The sequence below is a fragment of the Pipra filicauda genome, unplaced genomic scaffold (assembly GCF_003945595.2).
Source record: "Pipra filicauda isolate LSUMZ 115617 unplaced genomic scaffold, ASM394559v2 scaffold8_size5757611_pilon, whole genome shotgun sequence".
Taxonomy (NCBI): Eukaryota; Metazoa; Chordata; class Aves; order Passeriformes; family Pipridae; genus Pipra; species Pipra filicauda.
Window position 1 is genome coordinate 4,309,049 of NW_024105087.1, and position 18,765 is coordinate 4,327,813.

An 18,765-nucleotide genomic window follows, 5' to 3' on the forward strand; every position below is an offset into this window, starting at 1 on the left:
ACAGTCACGTGCGCTTTGAACAGTGAAGAAAGCCCAGCCCTGTTGTGCCAAAGAAAACAAACACAGAAAAGAAGGGATGCATAGGTTCAAGGGAAAGATGCAGAAGTCGTCCTTGGGCAGATCTCACTTGACTTCATTTTGGACATAAACCCAAGCCACTCTGTTCCTCCTGCTTCCACTGCCTTTGTCAGCTGTGGGTATGCACATCCCTGGCAGATGAGCGCTGGCTCTGAAGTGCCTGGCAAGGACTCTGAGCAGAGAGGGGATCTTGGCTAAGGAGAGAGCTACATACCATGCCAAAGTTACAACTCTGGCCCCTTGGGCTAAGAAAGCAGTCTTTTCCAATTCTTGTCTATAGGAAAAGTTTATTCTCTCTCTGCTGCCTGGAAAACTGACTAAAGCACTAAAGAGATTTTTACAAGCAGCTCAAGAGTTGAAATAATGATGAGGGTCATAGGGTAGCTGAGAAGGAGGACAGAGCCTGGAGAAGTTGAAACTACTAGTTTCAATTGTGCAAAGAAAATTTCCAGAAGTCATTCAGGAAGAGCAAGTTAGGCTGAAAGAAAGAGGAGCAAAATAAGGAATGGATTAAGAGAGTAGCTGACTGCTTAACAAGACACTATCGCATACTCCCAGTGAGCAGGAGCTCCTCTGCATCATGCTGGAACAGTAGGAAAAGGGACATTTAACAGATCTTACAGAGCATGAATGCAAAACTCTACAATCTCAACCAAGATGGAGGCATGCTTTTCTCTCTTACTTGTGACTAGCCCGGTTTTGTTTTGTTTTTAATTAAATGATTCACAATAAGAAAAGGAAAACAAGTGGAATAAGCTTTGTAGTCTGTAGTTTGCAGCCTTCTATGGAACAACATACTATGGAGTAACATGAGATCTTTATGTATCACATGAACTGACAGGCATTTAATGGTTCAGCAATAGATCCCTGAGCCTTCCAGACACTGAAAGATTTCCATTTGTCACTCAGGGCTCAGAACACATCAATGCTGCCATCTGGCCAGGTTAATCCTAAAAGACTAATGTCGGGCCACACAAAACTGCTTTCAAGCAACTTCTGTAATTAACGAATAACCACTTTCACCTACAAGGACAGTACCAAGTTATTTTATCCAACAACTTAAAATTTTCTATTGAAGCAATAATTTATTAGTTGATGCCTGCCTACTTTGTAAAACTTTCATAGTGACTTCACTTAATTTTTTATATACATATATATATACACATACACACACACACATAATAAAATACACTACAGAAATTTCATCTTCACCCCACTCTGCAACTAACTATGTTATTAGATTATAAATCGAGGGGTTTAGATAACCCATGCAAATTTTTTGTGTGTTTTTTTAAATAAAAATAAAATTAAGACAACACTTTTTAGAAAACTTTGCCTTGGGCAATTGCAGAAAATTATATCACACGGTAACTTTAAAATTTCACCTTAGTTTTTACAGTTTTTGTAGCTGCAGCTTTACTAGCCCTCCCAGGCTTCAAGATGATATCCAGAACCGATCAGATTCAGTTTGTATCCCTTATAATTTATAGTTGGATGCATTATTAGTAGGCTGAAGAGCACAAAAAGTGTGATGTTAATCAGCCACAGATTAAAAGAACTAAAAAAACTTGAATCTGGTACATTAGTAGTTTTTTGTTTTTTAATATAGTTTTGTTTTGGTTTTAACACAGTCATCACAATCAGGACATGGTTTCATAGACTTGGCACTGTTAGGTTAAGGGCTGGGCTTGATGATCTAAAAGTCTTTTCCAACCTAAACCATTCTACGATTTCATCACGAAACAACAATGTTTCTGTTGGTGAAAATTCCCTGTATTGAAGTTTTCTAAGAAAAATCAGACTGATAAAACCCTTAATCTTCAGAATCGTCGAGTAACCCAAATTTTAGGTCATTCCAGGTTCTTTTAACTAACTGCACAGTAGAGCTAGGAACAGGATTTGGTTACTTACGATGTTCTTGGCTGAGAACTAGGCAATGTTTCTGAAGCTGTGCCATACTGCTCTGTAAATCAAAAATGAACAGGTTGGTTTTATTCGCCCCCCTTGTAGCCTATTTTACCTTATGGTCTCTGAGCACCAGATTAGACTAGTCACTTTCTTCTAGGACATAATTATTTGCCATTGGGATTATTCACCACTCCAAATGGGGTTTGTCCTCTGCTGAACTGTAGCCTTAATTTTTCAGTAATGAACGTATACTATCTCTTAAGCCATTTCTAAATTCATCACTGTTCAACAAAGTAGACTAAATCACGTCTGTTAATCAATATAAACATTTGACGTTCTCCGCAACATATAACACACAACACACAAAACTATCTGTCAATACACATATAACTGTGTGTTTTCTTTGGATTTCAACTTACTCTGATCCTGTGCTACAGATCCCTCAGGCTGCAATTCCTAGAAAGAAAGGATGAAGTGCAAATTGAGAATAAAATAAATCAGCTGTCTTTTAATAGCAGCGTACTGATGATCTGTTTTCCACATGTTACTTACTGTAATAAATACTTTGACTAGCTTGTCAAAGCTTGACTTTGGAGTGTCCAATAGTCTAAGTTGGCCTGCTGTAGCTTAGCATAGACAGAAATGATACATGCTACTGCCACCAAAAATGTGTTGCTAGCACATTACGGGCATGTGCATTTTTTAAGAAATATTTTAAAAATGTTATAAGAGCTGTCAAACACTTCTGTTTAACACAGTCAGCAAATATTTCTGTTGACAATAAAGATAAAATATATTTTGTGCTTCAGTAGAGATACTTAAAATGTTTCTGAAAAGCAGTTACATTTGAAGACAACAATTACAACAAATGTCTAAGTTGATTAAGCATTTTTTATTCATCCCTATCATCCTTTTAATTTATCTGACTTCTGAAGATAATACCTCCTAACAGCCTTTTATCTATGAAAGGGGGCCAAAATCAGATGAAAACACATGCAAGAGCCAAAAAGCTCTCTTCTAGTTTATCAAAAGTTCTGGCAAAAAGATGATGTTTTACCTTCGCTGGGAATGGAAATTTGGAAGGCTCTGCTTTAGTAGGAGTATTAAGAGCTGTCAGGGGAGGTGGCCATGATCGGGTCATTTCCTGGAAAGAGATTGAGAAGAAGAGTTATCAGGACTTTTGCTGGTAGACACAGAGGAAGCTTCACACTTCAGAAGTCACATGGATCTACCTCTTGACGTATTTGTACACGCTTCTCCATGGTTGCTACAAAAGCAGTGATATGCATTCCTAACATGCAAGAACACAGGCTGCCTGGTGAAAAATGAAAGGATGCTGGACTTCCAGCTGGAGTCCTCATGCTGCAATTCCAACCAGCACACAGCGGACAGCAAGCACCTGTGCACAGCTCCCCTTCGACTAAAACACTGCCCCAACAACAGCTTCTTGAGAGCAATCAAGGTATCAAGACTTTGCAAGTTGAAGCAACAGTGAGGGAAGTGAATCGCAGAAACCAAACACCTCCACTAGGACTTCAGGTCTCAGAATAGCATCTGACATCAAGGGACTGTCTCCTTGGGATCAGCACCACTGGTTTGGGAATCACAGGGCATTTTCACGCTGTGCACAGGGAAGGGGTGACACGGACTCAGACCCAGGCACTGGGAGCCTGTGTGCTGCTCACAGAGCCAGCTTGGACACCAGGTTACAGTTTTGCATCAGACCTGGCTTGGCTTTGCACGAGTGGACTGGAATTCCAGGGAAGGAGTAGCAGCAGTGCCATGCACAGGCGGGTGCAAGGACTCGGGTGTGTGGTCCTGCTCAGGGCCACGCTGCTGGCGCTGGCAGCATGGACACGAGGCATGCCTTGCATGGAAGGGCACTCAGGAAAGGCAACCCCTGACTTGAGGAAGGAGCAGCTCTGTCTGTCTCACATGCCTTGTCAGTCTGTCTCTTGAACTGTACTAGACTGTATTATGCTCATACACAGAGAAAGGTTATAACTCCAGCTGTATTTGAGGCCAACTTTTACCTTTACGGCTCCTTAGCACACCAAAACACACTTTGAGCAGTGGCAACAACTAATAAGTGAACAGAAGCACCCATTTCCCCCACCCATTACTTTAATGCATACAAAATATCTGCAAACAGAGATCTATTATTTAAGAGCACCTACCCTCAAAATTTCTTCAATGGACTGCACATCAATGGAGTTGGTTTGCTGAAACAAGAAAGATGGAAGCAGCATGAGTTTGTTTGTGTTTTTTACCAACTGACATGTGACAAGCAGGTATTTGGTGAAGATTTGCTTAGCAACAGCTCTATAAATTTCATGGAAGTCCATTAATAATAAAATGCCAGTAAGGATTAAAAGCCCCATCAGAAGGGCAGTTAATAATGCACTTCTAAGAAGCCTCTTGTTTTCAAGTCTTGAATAGAAGATATGGTCTAATAAAGATGAAAAAGAAAGTGAAAGAGAGCTCATTAAGCAATGATGCTCATTCAGCTGACAGGATTCCCCTTGTTTCATGATGTGCATTATTCTATGCATCCATGTGTACTCAGCAGAAAAAGAAGCCAGTATAAAGTCCTAAGCTTGAAGAAGACAAAATAGAGGTGGTTTTAAGTGGAGGAATCATGCACCAGGCCCTTGAATTCCAGCTCTTGGACTCATGGGAACATCAACCGCCATTAAAAAATACAAAAGCAATACAATTTTAACTTGTGTAGTTTAGAATAAAACCTTGAACGCACTGCTGGGTAGAGGCAACATGGCAATTTCTGGAGAAGCCTGCAGATAGCACAGATCTGGATCAAGGGACTGCCCCTGTACCTCCCCCACCCATTTCGCTGGAGGCCAGGTAGTGACCACACACGCCTGCCTGGCAGAGGCCCCTGTTCCCCAGCACAAGCGTGGTGATGCCCTCTGAAGGGAGGCCAGCTCCCTGTGGTGCCCTGGCACTCCACCAAGGCCATCAGAATGGGACCAGGAAACAGCGCAGCAGCGCCTGCAGTTGCCTTCAAGCAGGCTCACCAGCCAAGCTCTGGGGCAGAGTACAAAGCAAGAGCAATGCTTATATCTGCCAGTTATTTAACAAACAGAAGACACTGCAGCTTGTGCAAACACATAAATCTGCTTTTAACATATCAGCAAACTCACTTACTGGTTCCTGGCAGGACACCCACCCGGCACACGCGTGACACCTCTCATCAGCAACGTGGGTACTGCTGGGCAAGGCAGGGGCTGGGACAGGGACAACTAACACCTCCTGCTCCCCAGGCACGTGGGCAGGAGGGCCATGGCATTTGCCAAGCTACCAGTGGTAAAAGGAGAAGGGAGTGTCAAGTTGCTTTTGGCGCTGAATAATGCTGAAACCAGTCTGATTCATCAATCCCAAAGTTAAACATTCTGATAATGAGATGTAGACCTGATAAAGTACCTGATAAAGGAACAAACAAGTGATACTACTAATAACTTATCTAAAGCTGCTGAGTTGGCCTGAAGACATCTGACTGACAGTGAAACACTTTATACTATAAAAGCCCAATCCCAAATGTTAACAGTAAGGTCTTGTAACATACTCCTTTTGGAGCATATGTGTGGAGATTCCTCCCTTGAGTGGGGATCCCCTTCAAGGTTACTCCCTGGGGCTGAGCAAGAGCTTTGCCTATGGTCGTTAGTATGGGGGAATAACATCAATCTCTACATAATAACTGTTTCTGCTAGCTTTAATACCATCACTTTAATATAATTGCTTTAATATTGCTTCATGGTGCACTGTACTATACTAACTGTTATAGCTCCTATACTGTGTAGCAAATAATTCTGATTAAACTCTTTTTGTCTAACCATTATTATAATAAATTATTTATATTTATATAAATATATCTGGTTTACCATCCTTAATCCTGCAGGACAAAGTTGTATAAAGGTTCAATTACACCTATATAATCCTTCAGGCATAAACCATTGACAAAGGCTGGGGCTAGGACTGGATTCCAGCTGCATCCAGGCTCCTCTTTGGGAAGGAGTTTGCTAAAAGGCAAAGGCCAGCAAGACTTATTCAGCTTAAAGAAAGAGGGCAGTGAGCTACAGGGCCCAGTCAGAAGGATCTTCCCCAGAACAAGGTAAAGAGCAAAACAAACACTTCGATAAAGACAAAAAGTGTCATTCTTGGCCTTCTCACAGAAAGGCCACTCATCTGTTTCCCACATGCTGCACTATTTACATTGGAGGGAGAAGGGAGATAAGGAATGTCTTTTCCCTGCAATCTCATTTGTCTGAGTCTACATAAAGCTCTCATCAAGGCAGTGCTCCTTTGACAAAGATTTGACTTTTCTTCAGAAAATCAGGCACGGAGAGATGCTTCTGACCTTACTCACCCAAACAAGCAGAAGCTGAGGCATGGCCAGATGAGTCACAGGAATGAAAGCAAGGCTTGCAGATGCGTCCCTGAGCAGGCAGAAGGAGGGGAGGGGGAGAACTAACAACAGGGAACTACCACATGGCAAGAGAGCAAGATGCTTCATATCTCATAGTGCCAAAAAGGCACCTCTTTTTCTTTTTTCTTCCCAGTAAGTTTAGGTGGCTCAACCTAATTTACTTCTTAATTCAGTAAGTAGTGAACAGCAGACACAGAAACTTGCATCTTCCTGTACAGAAAAGCAGCACTCAACTAGTAAATTGCTTCAGAACTCCTGAGATATCCCATGAGAGCAACACATTAAAAACCCTTCCCACAGAACAGATAAGAAATCAAGATCCTGTCTGGACAAGGTATTTGAAAACTCTCTCTGTAATGGATTGATTGCAAGAAATAAAAATCAGTTTACTTCATGTATTTCAGAAAATTAAGTTTTATGAGGTGATAAGTGATGACAAAAATGGAATTCAATTAACCCGAGAATCAGAGCATATCTGAAACAGCCAGTCTGGACCTCTCTTATCCTTGCCAAACAACACAGACTCCTTCCTGAAATTCTTCCTGATGAGTCTGAAGAGGTTTTGATGTTCATACAGGTTTACATACAGTGAGTATTTATCGTTCAATTGTCAGGAGGATTTATCATAACACCTCCAAGAGCACTGTTCAGTGGCCGCAGTTCTTCACAGGTCCAGGGGCTTAGAAGAAACTGCTTTTTCTTTTTGTGGCACAAACTTGGAAGGAAAGCAAACACATGACACTGAACAAGTACCACACAAGTCTGCATTGGCAGTACAAGGGCCTCTATTTTTGTTGGGTTTTTTTAAGGCACCATTATCAAATACACGGTGAAATGATTGCTCTAGAGATTACAGTCACAGACTATCAGGGACATGCACAGTGCCAAAACCACATCAAAGCTGGTAAGAGTCATCTGACTGCAAGGGGGAACACTCCACCAGGAACACTCCTGCTCTCAGGTAGGACTGCAACTGTCATTTCCATCTCAACCTTCAGCCCAAACCTGTCCCTGTGCCCCAAAACTATGGGGCACACCCCATTTCACTCCATCCCAGCTGCAGTGAATGAGGACTCCCTGTCATTTATAAAACTGTTCATTCAGTGCCTGAGCTTTTTTGCATGCTGAGTAATTTTTTTGCCCCCCTTTTTTTTTTGGTTTGTTTGGTTGGTGGGTTTTTTTCCTTCAAGTCATATCTCAGCTTTGTTTCTGCTTGTTAAACCACTAAACCACTACTAAACCACAATTACCACCCAGTAGCAAGGGATGTCCTTGTCAGTTTTAAGAGAAGAGTTTAGGGAAAAGGAGAAATAACACTGTTGCTCCAAGAAGAGTTAAAAAGCCATAAAGCCAAAGAAATCACTGAAATGAGATCAGCTCTACTGAGGACTGTGGGTGTAGGAGACCAAATATTACACGGGGCTGTATAACCCCATTACCAGTTTTACAGCCTTTACTGGGAATATTGTAATGTGCTCCCCACAGACAACTCCATTTAAGCCTGGTACATATTTGCTGTCTGACACTGACATCTGTACAATCTCCAGCTAGGATTTCCTCATGCCACATTCAGACTCATTTTCAGTTTGGGAATGACACAGGCACCTCTAAATGTCACTTTTGGTTGAGGTCAAGCACAATCACAGGACATCCAGAATTGCTGGGTCTCTGGATTTTTGGTTTGCCTTTTTAAAGCCAGTGTTCCCATCAAAACTGATGCTGTGCTTCTGTAATGGCTACCCCCCCTGCAGCAATAGTACTAATTTAATTACCAATAATATTAAGAATAATCCTAATTTAAAAGTAAAAAAGGAATACAGCCACTGAAGGATTCCCTACTACTTTGATCATGAACTGAAAAGGACTTCAGGACTGGGGCCAATACAATTTCAAGCATCTACACAAATGTAAGAAGCCCTAGAAGTTCCATGAGGAATTAGTCTGTCTTTAGTACAACAGGCTTGCAAAAATGCACAGGTGCACATACCCGCAAAAGAAGAGAGGGAGCTCTTAATTTAGAAAACAATTTAAAATCTGAGCAGCACTCAATTCCAGCTTCATAGCAACTGCGTGACAAAACTCTCGGAAATAGTTCTAAATCCTCTCTTCATCAGCAATTCTAAAAAACCACAAAAAAGCACATAGCTCTGCTCATGCCCCAAGACTTGCTCAGCTCTATTAGGGAGAAGAATGAGGAAATAAGGATATTAAGAATCACCCAAAACCAGACTAAACTGCTTGAGGAACCACTAGGCACACAAATGAGATGGTCCACTGGCCATGATAATATGTGGGCCTTAGATACTACAATGAATAAGCAGTGCCTTTTTTTTTTCTTTTTGTAATGAAGAGGAGGTTGAAGAACTTCTAAGGTTGCTTCTTTTTTAAAAGACATTCCATTAAAAATTACAGCACACATCCTTACCCCACTCTGCCACATGTGCCAAGTGGAGCTGAAGTACCGTACGGCTCTCACGCGTGGGGGGCTGAAGCTTTCTCTCTAGTCTTTAAATAGCTTGCTTCATCAGGAGGCTGTGGCAGAGTAGTTTTAAGCAGAATGTCAAAAAAATCACCTCCTAGAGAGAGTTGGCCATGTATTATTCCAGAAGTCACTGTGTGACACTGCGGAGATGTACGGGCTCAAACAAGGCCAGAGGCAGTAACAGCATGTAGAGTGTGCAAAGATAAGGACAGGAGGTCTGGAAGGAGATATTAACTGGACTGGATACAGGCTGCCTCTCAGGCAAGCATTAAGGTGTTGCAGACCTTTCTGTTCCTTCTCATCTCAGTAATTTCCACCCAACTGCTTATTTCTGTTATCTGCATGCCTCTGCTGTCACAGCCCATTTGGAGCCACCCATCTAATGTCCTGTGCACAAACAAGCCCCTTGCTTCTCCACCTCCTTCATCTCAGGTTAAACTGGTGCCTGCAGATATCCAGGAGGTGTAGGTGAGGAATAGCTACAGTGTGCATGCGTTTCCTACGCCTCCTGGGATCTCCTAATCAAAACATGAAATGTGTGTGTGTAGATCAAGTATGCCAGCTACTGCTCTTTGCCTCATCTCAGATTGAGTTATTAGCACCAAGAAAACCCAAGCAGGCGGTGCAGCAAGGATGAGAAAAGCCAATTACGAGTTTCATGCCCTTCATTCTGTTGGCAGTTTCGTTTCCTAATGAGAGCTTTGCCACTGAGACAATCAGTAGAGAAGGTCACCTGCTCTCATGCTAAAAAAAAAGAAAATAAATTCACATTTACAGCTGCTTCCCCTATAATACTACAGTTTAACGTATCTGAATAGAAATATCTAGTTTTAAATTTATTTTTTCATGTCAACCTCAGTTGTTGTCACTTGAATGCAACGAAGATCACAAAACTGCATATGCGCGAAGGGATAGTTTGAAAACAACAGGCAGGACAAAAATCAGACTGAGAGCTACCATCCTTGTCCTCACTTCACCCATCTGTGCTTAACCAGTCAGAGGAGGAGATCTTGCATATTAGATGCATTCTCATCCTCGCACACAAGTCACGCTAGCGATAGCATGCTAACTTATTCTGCAACCTTGCACCTGCATTTCTGTGTAGTTAAAAATCCATCTTCTCCATTCTATAGGGAGATGTGAGATGCACACGCACAGAGAGCACGTTTCCAAAATGAACCAGCCAACAAAAGAGACAAGACCTATTTTAACCAAGCCTCTACAATAATCTTGATGATGGATGCAATAATGATCTGCCACGTATTGAAAAAGGCCTCCAAAGTTTGAAGTCTAAACCATCTTGTTAATCAACATAAACACATAAATTCCTAAATGCCTTCACACGCTTTCTTGAGGAACACCAGAAACCAAGCAGATTCTCTGCCAAGAGTGTTTTAATGTTCCATATCACAAAACAGAAATGTTACAATTCTTTGCATTTTGCAAATCTGAAATGTCTCTTATAGTGTACCCAATGCTTCAAAATAATAATTTTAAAACTTTATTAAATTGGCCTTTTAGATTAGGAAAAAGACACAAAGGAAACCTCCCATGCAATCAATGTACGCTTTGCTACCAGCAAATCATCTTTTCCCTAAAAAGCACACAGAAGTGTGTGTCATGATGCTGTATTTTCCCACATGCACTAACCTAGTCCAAGGCATTGGCTTCCCTGAATTATGGATCAGGGGTATTTTAATTGCTTGTAGCTAAACAGATTGGAAATAACTGAAAGCGATGACTTGGTTTTGAAGCGCATGCTGGTGAAACTTAGTAACCCGAACAGCTCTCTGGGGCATAAAACCAAACTTTCATTTTCAACCCACAGGTTCTATCTATCAGCATCCACCCCTTTTAACATAACGCAACTTTCTTAGCTCTGGCACCAACAACCACTTAGGTGAACCTTGGTTCACCTCCAGAGGAAGAAGCCAAACGGCCACTGCCTGCCACCATGACAACCTTCCCTGTCTGCAGATGGGTTCCTTGGCTTGTGGGAGCAACATGAACCCAAAAGCAAACACTGCACCAACGTTACTGGTGGAGGATCGAGATGAGCAAGAGCCCACACACAGGGAGCGGAGATTTTTAAGCCAGCTGGCTCCTCTGTGCAGCGCTGCAGGGCTGCAGAGCTCTCAGTGTCGGGAACAGAACAGAACAAGCCCCAGGCGCTCCGCAGGGCTCCGCCCTCCGCAGCTCCGAGTGGCCGCATCCCGGCTGCACAGCAAGCAGGCTGTGGGGAAGGAACAGCCAGAGCTTTGGGCAGCACAGGAGTTTGTCTACCTCATTCCTGCACCATCTGCAATGTTGCAGGATTCGGGAGCAACCGGAGAATCCGGCTCAAAGGGCACGTGGTTAACCCAAAACACACATACTTGAAAATCAAAATGATGCAGATATGTCACCTGCATTTGTAAGCAAGTGTTGTTTTGCAAGAACATACGAAGGGAAAATACTGCTATCGCAGCTGCTGCAATAAAAAAGACCCCTGCAAACCACTGGAGAACTGACTACACAGGGGAAACAGGGACAGTGATGAAGGGCAAACAAAAGCAGCAAAATTGTGTCAAGAGAGATGCAGGCAGGCAGTCAACACAAGATTTTTTTCTAATTTCTTTCGGATCCAGAAGTTTTTGGAAAAACCCCAATCTTTTGGATTGGGGTTTTTGTTTGTTTCATTTTTAAACTGCATGCAAAAATTATTAGGATTCCTGAAAGGAAAAATATGGAGTCTGAGCTAAAACTGAGATGTGTAAGACTTTGCACTGTTGCCTGTGAGCTTTGAATTAAGTCAATAACAAATCAGAATAAAGATGTGCAAACACTTCAAAACAAGCTGTATTTTAAGGATGAAACCATCCCTTCCCTGACTTCACACTTCCCTCCCATACAAGTATGGAAATATTTGCATATATTTAGGTTTTCCTTGGTGCTATTTTTGTATTAAGCTCAAAACATTTATTTCAGAAATATACAATACAAAAGGACTTTAGTCATGAAATCTTTCTAGGTGTCATTTTTTTAAAATCTCAAATTGTACAGAGCTCAATATGTCTTTAATGACTGGCTTCATAAGTTATAGCTACAGATTTTAATGGCCATTTTTCATTACTACTGTAAAATAACGTACAGGTACTATTTGGTAGCAGAGTCCCTCGAACAGCAGCTTGAGCTGTTGCAGGAAATTCAGGAAGCTGGTGTCAGAGAAGCTGACAAATCAGAGAAGGGAAGGCAATTTTCTCAGCAGGATTAACTTTCAGAGGAGGTTAAAAATTACCACTAGACGCATCATTTTTAGCACAGAAGAAGAAAGCTTACCCCATTTCAACAACAACATGACAACCACCACAAAAAACACATAAGGAAGTAGAATACAGAGGGACAAAAAGATAAAATTAAACACAAAGAAAACTGAAATGGAAAACTGAAATTTTATAAAAACCTTGTATCAGATTATCTTTGTGGAGAGTAGGAACAAGGTACCACACACTGCAGCAGCTGTAAAAAATATACATTTGGGGATGCACATGTTCAGGCTTCATGCTAGCTTCAGGTAGCCAGCTGGATGGGGTTAGCTATGAAGGATGAGCAGAAACAAGAAATATGTCCTGTGTCTCCCCTCTCACCGACTTAGTTCTTCAACCTAATGGAGTGAGATTGGAATAATTCCAGCAAATCAAAGCAAAGCTAAAGTCGATCTGCTTGACATTGCTTACAGCACCAAGTTTCACTTCTATATGTCATGAAAAACAAAGCCCATTTATGCATTTTGCTTTATGCAAAGCATAAAAACTAAAACAATGCTGAGGCACCACAAAAGTGTATGGAAGGACTCTGCCTCATCTAGCAAGACAAAATCTTAGAAGTTACGCTACAAGTGCATTTGTTTTCACTTTTGTGTTTATGTTGCTTGCTTGAAGTCACAAGACTTCATTGTAGACTACAAATCCAATCCACCAGTCTCAAAGTCCACAGGAGCCCTCTAAAATAATTTCTCTGGGTGCTATTTCAGGTCCTCTGTGGGCACCAGGGTTTAACCAGCAGCTTGCATGTAGCCAAGTTCCCTGTGGACAGTTTCACAAGCACACTTAACCCATTTGAGTCCACTCCTCTCTTTTCCAAGGAAACGCTGAAATTACTCCATAAAAAAAAAATGCCACACCACCAGGCACTCTCCTGCTTCTGCCCCAGCATCGACCCAGAGCCCAGCTCATGAGAGAAGACAGCAGCTCCAGCCTGTCACCACTCTTGTCACAGGTTTGAAAACAAATCAAACCATTCCCAAGAACTTTCTTCAGCTGACACTGAATGATCCTGGCAATTTAAGCATTTTACATCAAAATACTCAGCAAACAATGGTTGTACTGTCCTGTTCCTGCGTGGATGCCTGGAGGAAATAAAACATTCTTTAAAGATTTTACACGCTTTTCTGACTCTGAGATGGATTATTTTGCTCAATCTAAAAATAAATGCAGGGGCCTCCTTGTGTTCAAACAGTCTAAGAAAAACAAATCACTATTTTGTCTTTCTTTGACTGAAGTAGCAAAGGGGTTTGTGCCCTGGGGGAACAGACTGTTGATATGTTTTAATGAAGGATTCTTTACAAATCTTGAGCTGCTGAAAGAAATTTGTGCATCTCTTGTTAGCTTTCATCTAATAATAATATAATTGAAATCAAAACAAACTAAATATGAAAATTAAGTGCAGAATCACCTGCATATAGCCATGCAGACCAGGACTCCAGCCAAGGCTGATTATTTCACTAGCATATTGTTCTACAAAAAGAACCTCCACACAAAAGCACCTCCCCGTTGCAATTACCATCTGTATAGTAGCTCTCAAAAATCTAATTTAGACCCCCTGATTCTACAAAACTTTCTTACCTACTCTCCCCTTACAGTGTCTCCTGTAAATAATTTTTCATACTGCTTAATATGAATCTCTAAGTATTGTGTCAATAAAAGGCTGAGGCTGTGTCCCTCTTGTTCCCTGCAGAACAAATACAAGGTATCTTTCAATTTATGTGTTGAATTTAAGTATGGAAAGCATTTGAGTAAGAGCAGCAAGCCACGATTTCGGGTATTCTCATTTTCAGTACTAACTCACTGCAATTTGACTAGCCTGACTCCTAGCCTACTCCAGAAAAAAGCTGGTCCCTGCAGCTGATACAACGAAAGATAAGAAAACAATAACTACATTTGTTAAGAACATCAAGGGAATTGGGGGTTTTGGTGATGAGAGGCATCCTGTGGTTCTAGGGATCACCTCAGACAATAATTAAGTGCTGCCATCTCTCAGAAATGTTTTCTCTTTCCAAACACCACTTTCCCCTTGGAAAGCAAGCTGAGTTAGATTTATGATGGCGGTGGCAATTGGTGCACCTCCTCTTAATGACTCAGTAAACAAGACTTGGAGATGCAGGCTCTCACACTGCTTTAATACTTAACAGGACTGCTTTTCTGAACCAAGACCTTTTATTTGTCCATCTGTTTTTCAGCCAGCTGGATCCTCTGTGCAGTGCCCCACAGCACTTCCCTGTATTACCACCACTGCAAATAAAAATTTGGAAAAAAAAAGGAATTGAAGAGGCAGGTTGGAGCCTGGAGCGGTATCACCAGTCCCAGTCCAGCACCCAGCTCAACTCTGTGCTGCTGCCTGGGACAGACCACACAACTTGGAGGGGAGCTAGAAGGCATCAGCCACCAGGAGCAGTGCATCAAAGCAGAAGGCAAGTGGGAGGGTTGTGAATAAAGGAATGCTTGTTAGTGGATCTAAGGATAGTATTCCCACAGGAAAAAAGAAGAAAACACCAAAAAAACCCCCCAAAACCCCCCAAAAGTTCTTAACTCAGAAAGAGCCTAGGTGCTATTTTTAAACCTTAATGAAAATTGAAAAAATATTTTTAAATGTTTCCAAACCAAGGAGCTTAACCTGTAGGGGAAAAAAATAGCAGGATATCCTTTTGCTTGCAAAGGCAACTTTCACCATTGTTTTACAACAGACCTAAATGCAAAAAGACTATTTCTAGTTTTTATGTTTCGTGGTTGGGACAGCCAAGTGCCTTATTATTATCATCATGTATATACAGATGAAAGTTATCCTTCTGGAGACAAAATATTGGACAAGTCTCTTGGAAAGCTCCCCTATCTTGCCAAAGACAATAGGAAGGCAGAGGAAGTCCTATCCACCAGTTACCTGGTCACTCTTTTCAGTACACAAAACTAACTGTTGAAACTTAAAACTTCTTTTTCAACTTAAACTTTTGGCTGTAAAAGCAGTGTCCAAGGTTGACAAGGTCTGTTCCTAGGAGATGTTTGTTACTACTCATCTGAACACACAGACCCTTTCATCCTCTCCTCACAGCTTTGCACACTCAGCAAAAAATCCACAGCACCCACAGCTTGTTTGCCAGGTGGGTGCAGAGGCCAGGGCTGGACACAGCCTTCTAGGACCTGCTTTGCTCATGCTCTGCCTAGATCAACCTGTCTACAATTAGTATTTAAAATCAATATAGAAGACACCTGCCTCTGTTATGATTCACAACGTAACCTTCCTTAAAAAACATTTTATCATCCCCAAAACTCCGCATTAAAGGCTGCAGTGTTTCCCAAGTCCCAGAAATTCTTTATGGTCAGGCTTAGGCACTCCAGAGGTGTCACATACAATTTTCATCTGTAGCTAAGTGAAGCAGGAGGTGCTGAGCTAACATACCTGGCTGGCATTAGACAATTGATTCTTCTCAGCCAGGTGTAATAGGATGGCTATGGGCCACGAGCCTCCCAGGCTCCAAAGGCTGTCAGAAAACAAAGCAATGCTGAGAGGATGAGAGGGGATCAGTTCACTGTTTCTTTCCTTGTTTGTATAATCTGGAGGGGAGAAGCAGCTTTTTTGCTTATTTAACATACAGTCTGAATGGCTTATAATTAAAATCCAAACAAGGGGAGATGGTTACAAGAAGCACCAAGACACCAACCAACCTCTGCCTAAGAAAAAAGCTTTCTGTATCTTTTCCTGAAGCAGCTTTGGGGCAACAAACTGGAGAAGACTAAGCTCACTTCAAGATTTTGTGTATTACTGTTTCACTGCCTATACTTTACTTCATACGTAATTGCTCAAATGACTTTGTGTCATAGAATCATAGAATCAGCTGGGTTAGAAGGGACCTCCGAGATCATCAAGTCCAACCCTTGATCCACTACTGCCATGGCACTCAGTGCCACATCCAGTCTCATCTTAAAAACCTCCAGGGATGGAGAATCCACCACTTCCCTGGGTAGCCCATTCCAATGTCTGACAACTCTCTCTGTAAAAATTTTCCTAATATCCAACCTAAACCTCCCCTGGCACAGCTTAAGACCATGCCCTCTTGTCTTGCTGATAGCTGCCTGGGAGAAGAGACCAACCCCCACCTGGCTACAGCCTCCTTTCAGGTAGTTGTAGAGAGTGATGAGGTCTCCCCTGAGCCTCCTCTTCTCCAGACTGAACAACCCCAGCTCCCTCAGCCTCTCCTCATAGGACTTGTGCTCCAGTCCCTTCCCCAGCCTTGTTGCTCTTCTCTGGACCTGCTCCAGCACCTCCACATCCTTCCTGAACTGAGGGGCCCAGAACTGGACACAGCACTCCAGGTGTGGCCTCGCCAGCGCTGAGTACAGGGGAAGAATCACTTCCCTGGTCCTGCTGGCCACACTGTTCCTGATCCAGGCCAGGATGCCATTGGCCTTCTTGGCCACCTGGGCACACTGCTGGTTCATGTTCAGCTTACTGTCAATCCAAACTCCCAGGTCCCTTTTCTACCTGGCTGCTCTTCAGTCACTCTGCCCCCAGCCTGTAGCCTGTAGGTTTACTTGTTCTAAAAAACCAAGCAGAGAATTTTTCTTTCCCCTCCCTCACTGTAAAAGAAAGATGTTGAATGGGGGAGGGCGGTTTGCCTTGGGTGATAGATCCACACAAAAGAACTAACTAGCAGGCCTGCATTCCAAGCTGATGGCCCTCCTAAAAACTGTGGGGAGGGGTGATGAGTTTTTTTTCCTTCACTTTTGCCTTAACTCAGGCAAGGTGAGTGTTTGAGGGGTCAGAGGTTCACTCTGTTTTCGGCCTGGTCATCTGGCTGTTTTCTGGCCACGGCTTGCCTCCGTTTTCTTGCATCCTGTTCTGCCCCCAGCCCGGACCTGCTCAGATTTCATCGGAGAGGTTTGACCCACCTGCAGAAGAACTTTTTGGGGAGGAGATTGCCCTCTCCCTCCTCCACTCTTGTGTTGGCAGGCGCATCGAGTCCCGCCAGCAAGGACAGGAGCAGCCCTGCCAGCATGAGCAGCAACGAGATGGGCAAGTTCTACATTTCCCTCGACGAGGACAGCTCCAGCTCCAACAGCGACGACTTCAGTTACCCGTACTCCACCAAGCCGTCTGCCATGAAGAGCCACTATGCAGACTGATCCAGAAAACCAAAATTTCTTGCTTGACTCCAATCTTGGAAAGAAGAAATATGAAACTCCGGGTACTACCGCCACCACCTGAGACTCCTAGAACACTTCCATTAACGCTGCCTCCGTACAATCCTAAACATCCACTGGTCAGATTATGTGACCAATACATCTGTTCTAGAGCAAGCAGCAGTCACAAGTATTGAGGCCATATTACTGAGAACACAGCTGCGATGGGCAGGACACGTCTCCAGGATGAAGGACCACCGCCTCCCTAAGATCTTGCTCTATGGTGAACTTGCCACTGGCTGCTGCATGAGAGGAGCTCCAAAGAGAAGATACAAGGACTCCCTGAAACAACATCTCAGCCTTGGCCATATTGATCATCATAACTGGTCTACTCTGGCCTATGGTCGGGAGGTCTGGAGACACACCATCTATAACACTGCTACTTCCTTTGAGAAAGCACACAGGATCACTCTCGAGGAGAAAAGACAATGTAGAAAGAATCATGCCTTGCAGAATTTACCATCTAAGGAGTCTTTCTGCTGTGCCTTTTGCAATTGGACATGCCTGTCTCGTATTGGCCTTTTTAGCCACCAACACGTTTGTAACAAATGTGGGTAGAGCCCTTCCCAAATCTTCATTCGCGAAGCCCAGCCATGACTTCCTTTGGAATGTCAGTATTTAATCTGAGCAATGCTATTCTGGGTCGTGGCATCCTTGGTCTTTCTTTTGACATGGCTAACGCTGGAATTGCTCTTTTTGTGATACTCCTGCCGTTTGTCTCAATATTTTCTTTGTATTCAGTGCATCTTCTTTTGAAGACTGCCAATGAAGGAGGATCCTTATTGTACGAGCAGTTGGGAATGAAGGCTTTTGGTATGGCTGGAAAACTTGCTGCTTCTGGATCAATTACAATGCAGAACATTGGAGCCTCTTAATTTTGGATTTACAATTGCTTAGAGGGAGGAGTTTGGTCTTCCTCATAACTCATCCTCCTTAGCAAAACACTTCAATCTCATTAAACTGAGACGTGCTGGTATTTGTGCAAAAAGTTCCCACGAACCAATGGCAAATACTCAAACCGTTTAAAATACTCAGGGATGTGAGCAGGCAGCTTTATAATTTGTAACCATATGACGGATTGGGCTCAACACCTTTGCATACTGCAATTTATGACCTCTCAGGTAAAGTCTTTACATCACAATAGTTTCGCATGCAATCCCCAAACTCCTGAAAGCTGGACAAGCATTTCCCTACATGTGCACCACCGAGGAAATGTCTAAGGAAACGTCTAAGGAAAGGGTAGGACATGCCCGAGGGGTTACTGCTACCATAGCAAAAAGAAACATAAATACCACACTGCTTCTCCTCTTGCTTTCATTATGGAAACAGGCGCAGTCTTACTGTGGTAACACGAACGCTGT

General features: G+C 42.7%; 1 protein-coding gene across 2 annotated transcripts in view; it reads right to left on the reverse strand.

The window, feature by feature from the left end:
• The window catches only part of AFF1 (AF4/FMR2 family member 1), a 75,118-nt gene that overhangs the window by 21,779 nt on the left and 34,574 nt on the right, over positions 1–18,765 (reverse strand). For both annotated transcript variants that reach the window (XM_027721068.2, XM_039391048.1), the window contains exons 4-7: positions 4,164–4,208; positions 3,044–3,130; positions 2,406–2,442; positions 1,990–2,041 (exon numbers count right to left, since the gene is read on the reverse strand). In XM_027721068.2, coding sequence (XP_027576869.2) covers positions 1,990–2,041; positions 2,406–2,442; positions 3,044–3,130; positions 4,164–4,208 — 221 coding nt within the window. The remainder of the gene's footprint in view (positions 1–1,989; positions 2,042–2,405; positions 2,443–3,043; positions 3,131–4,163; positions 4,209–18,765) is intronic.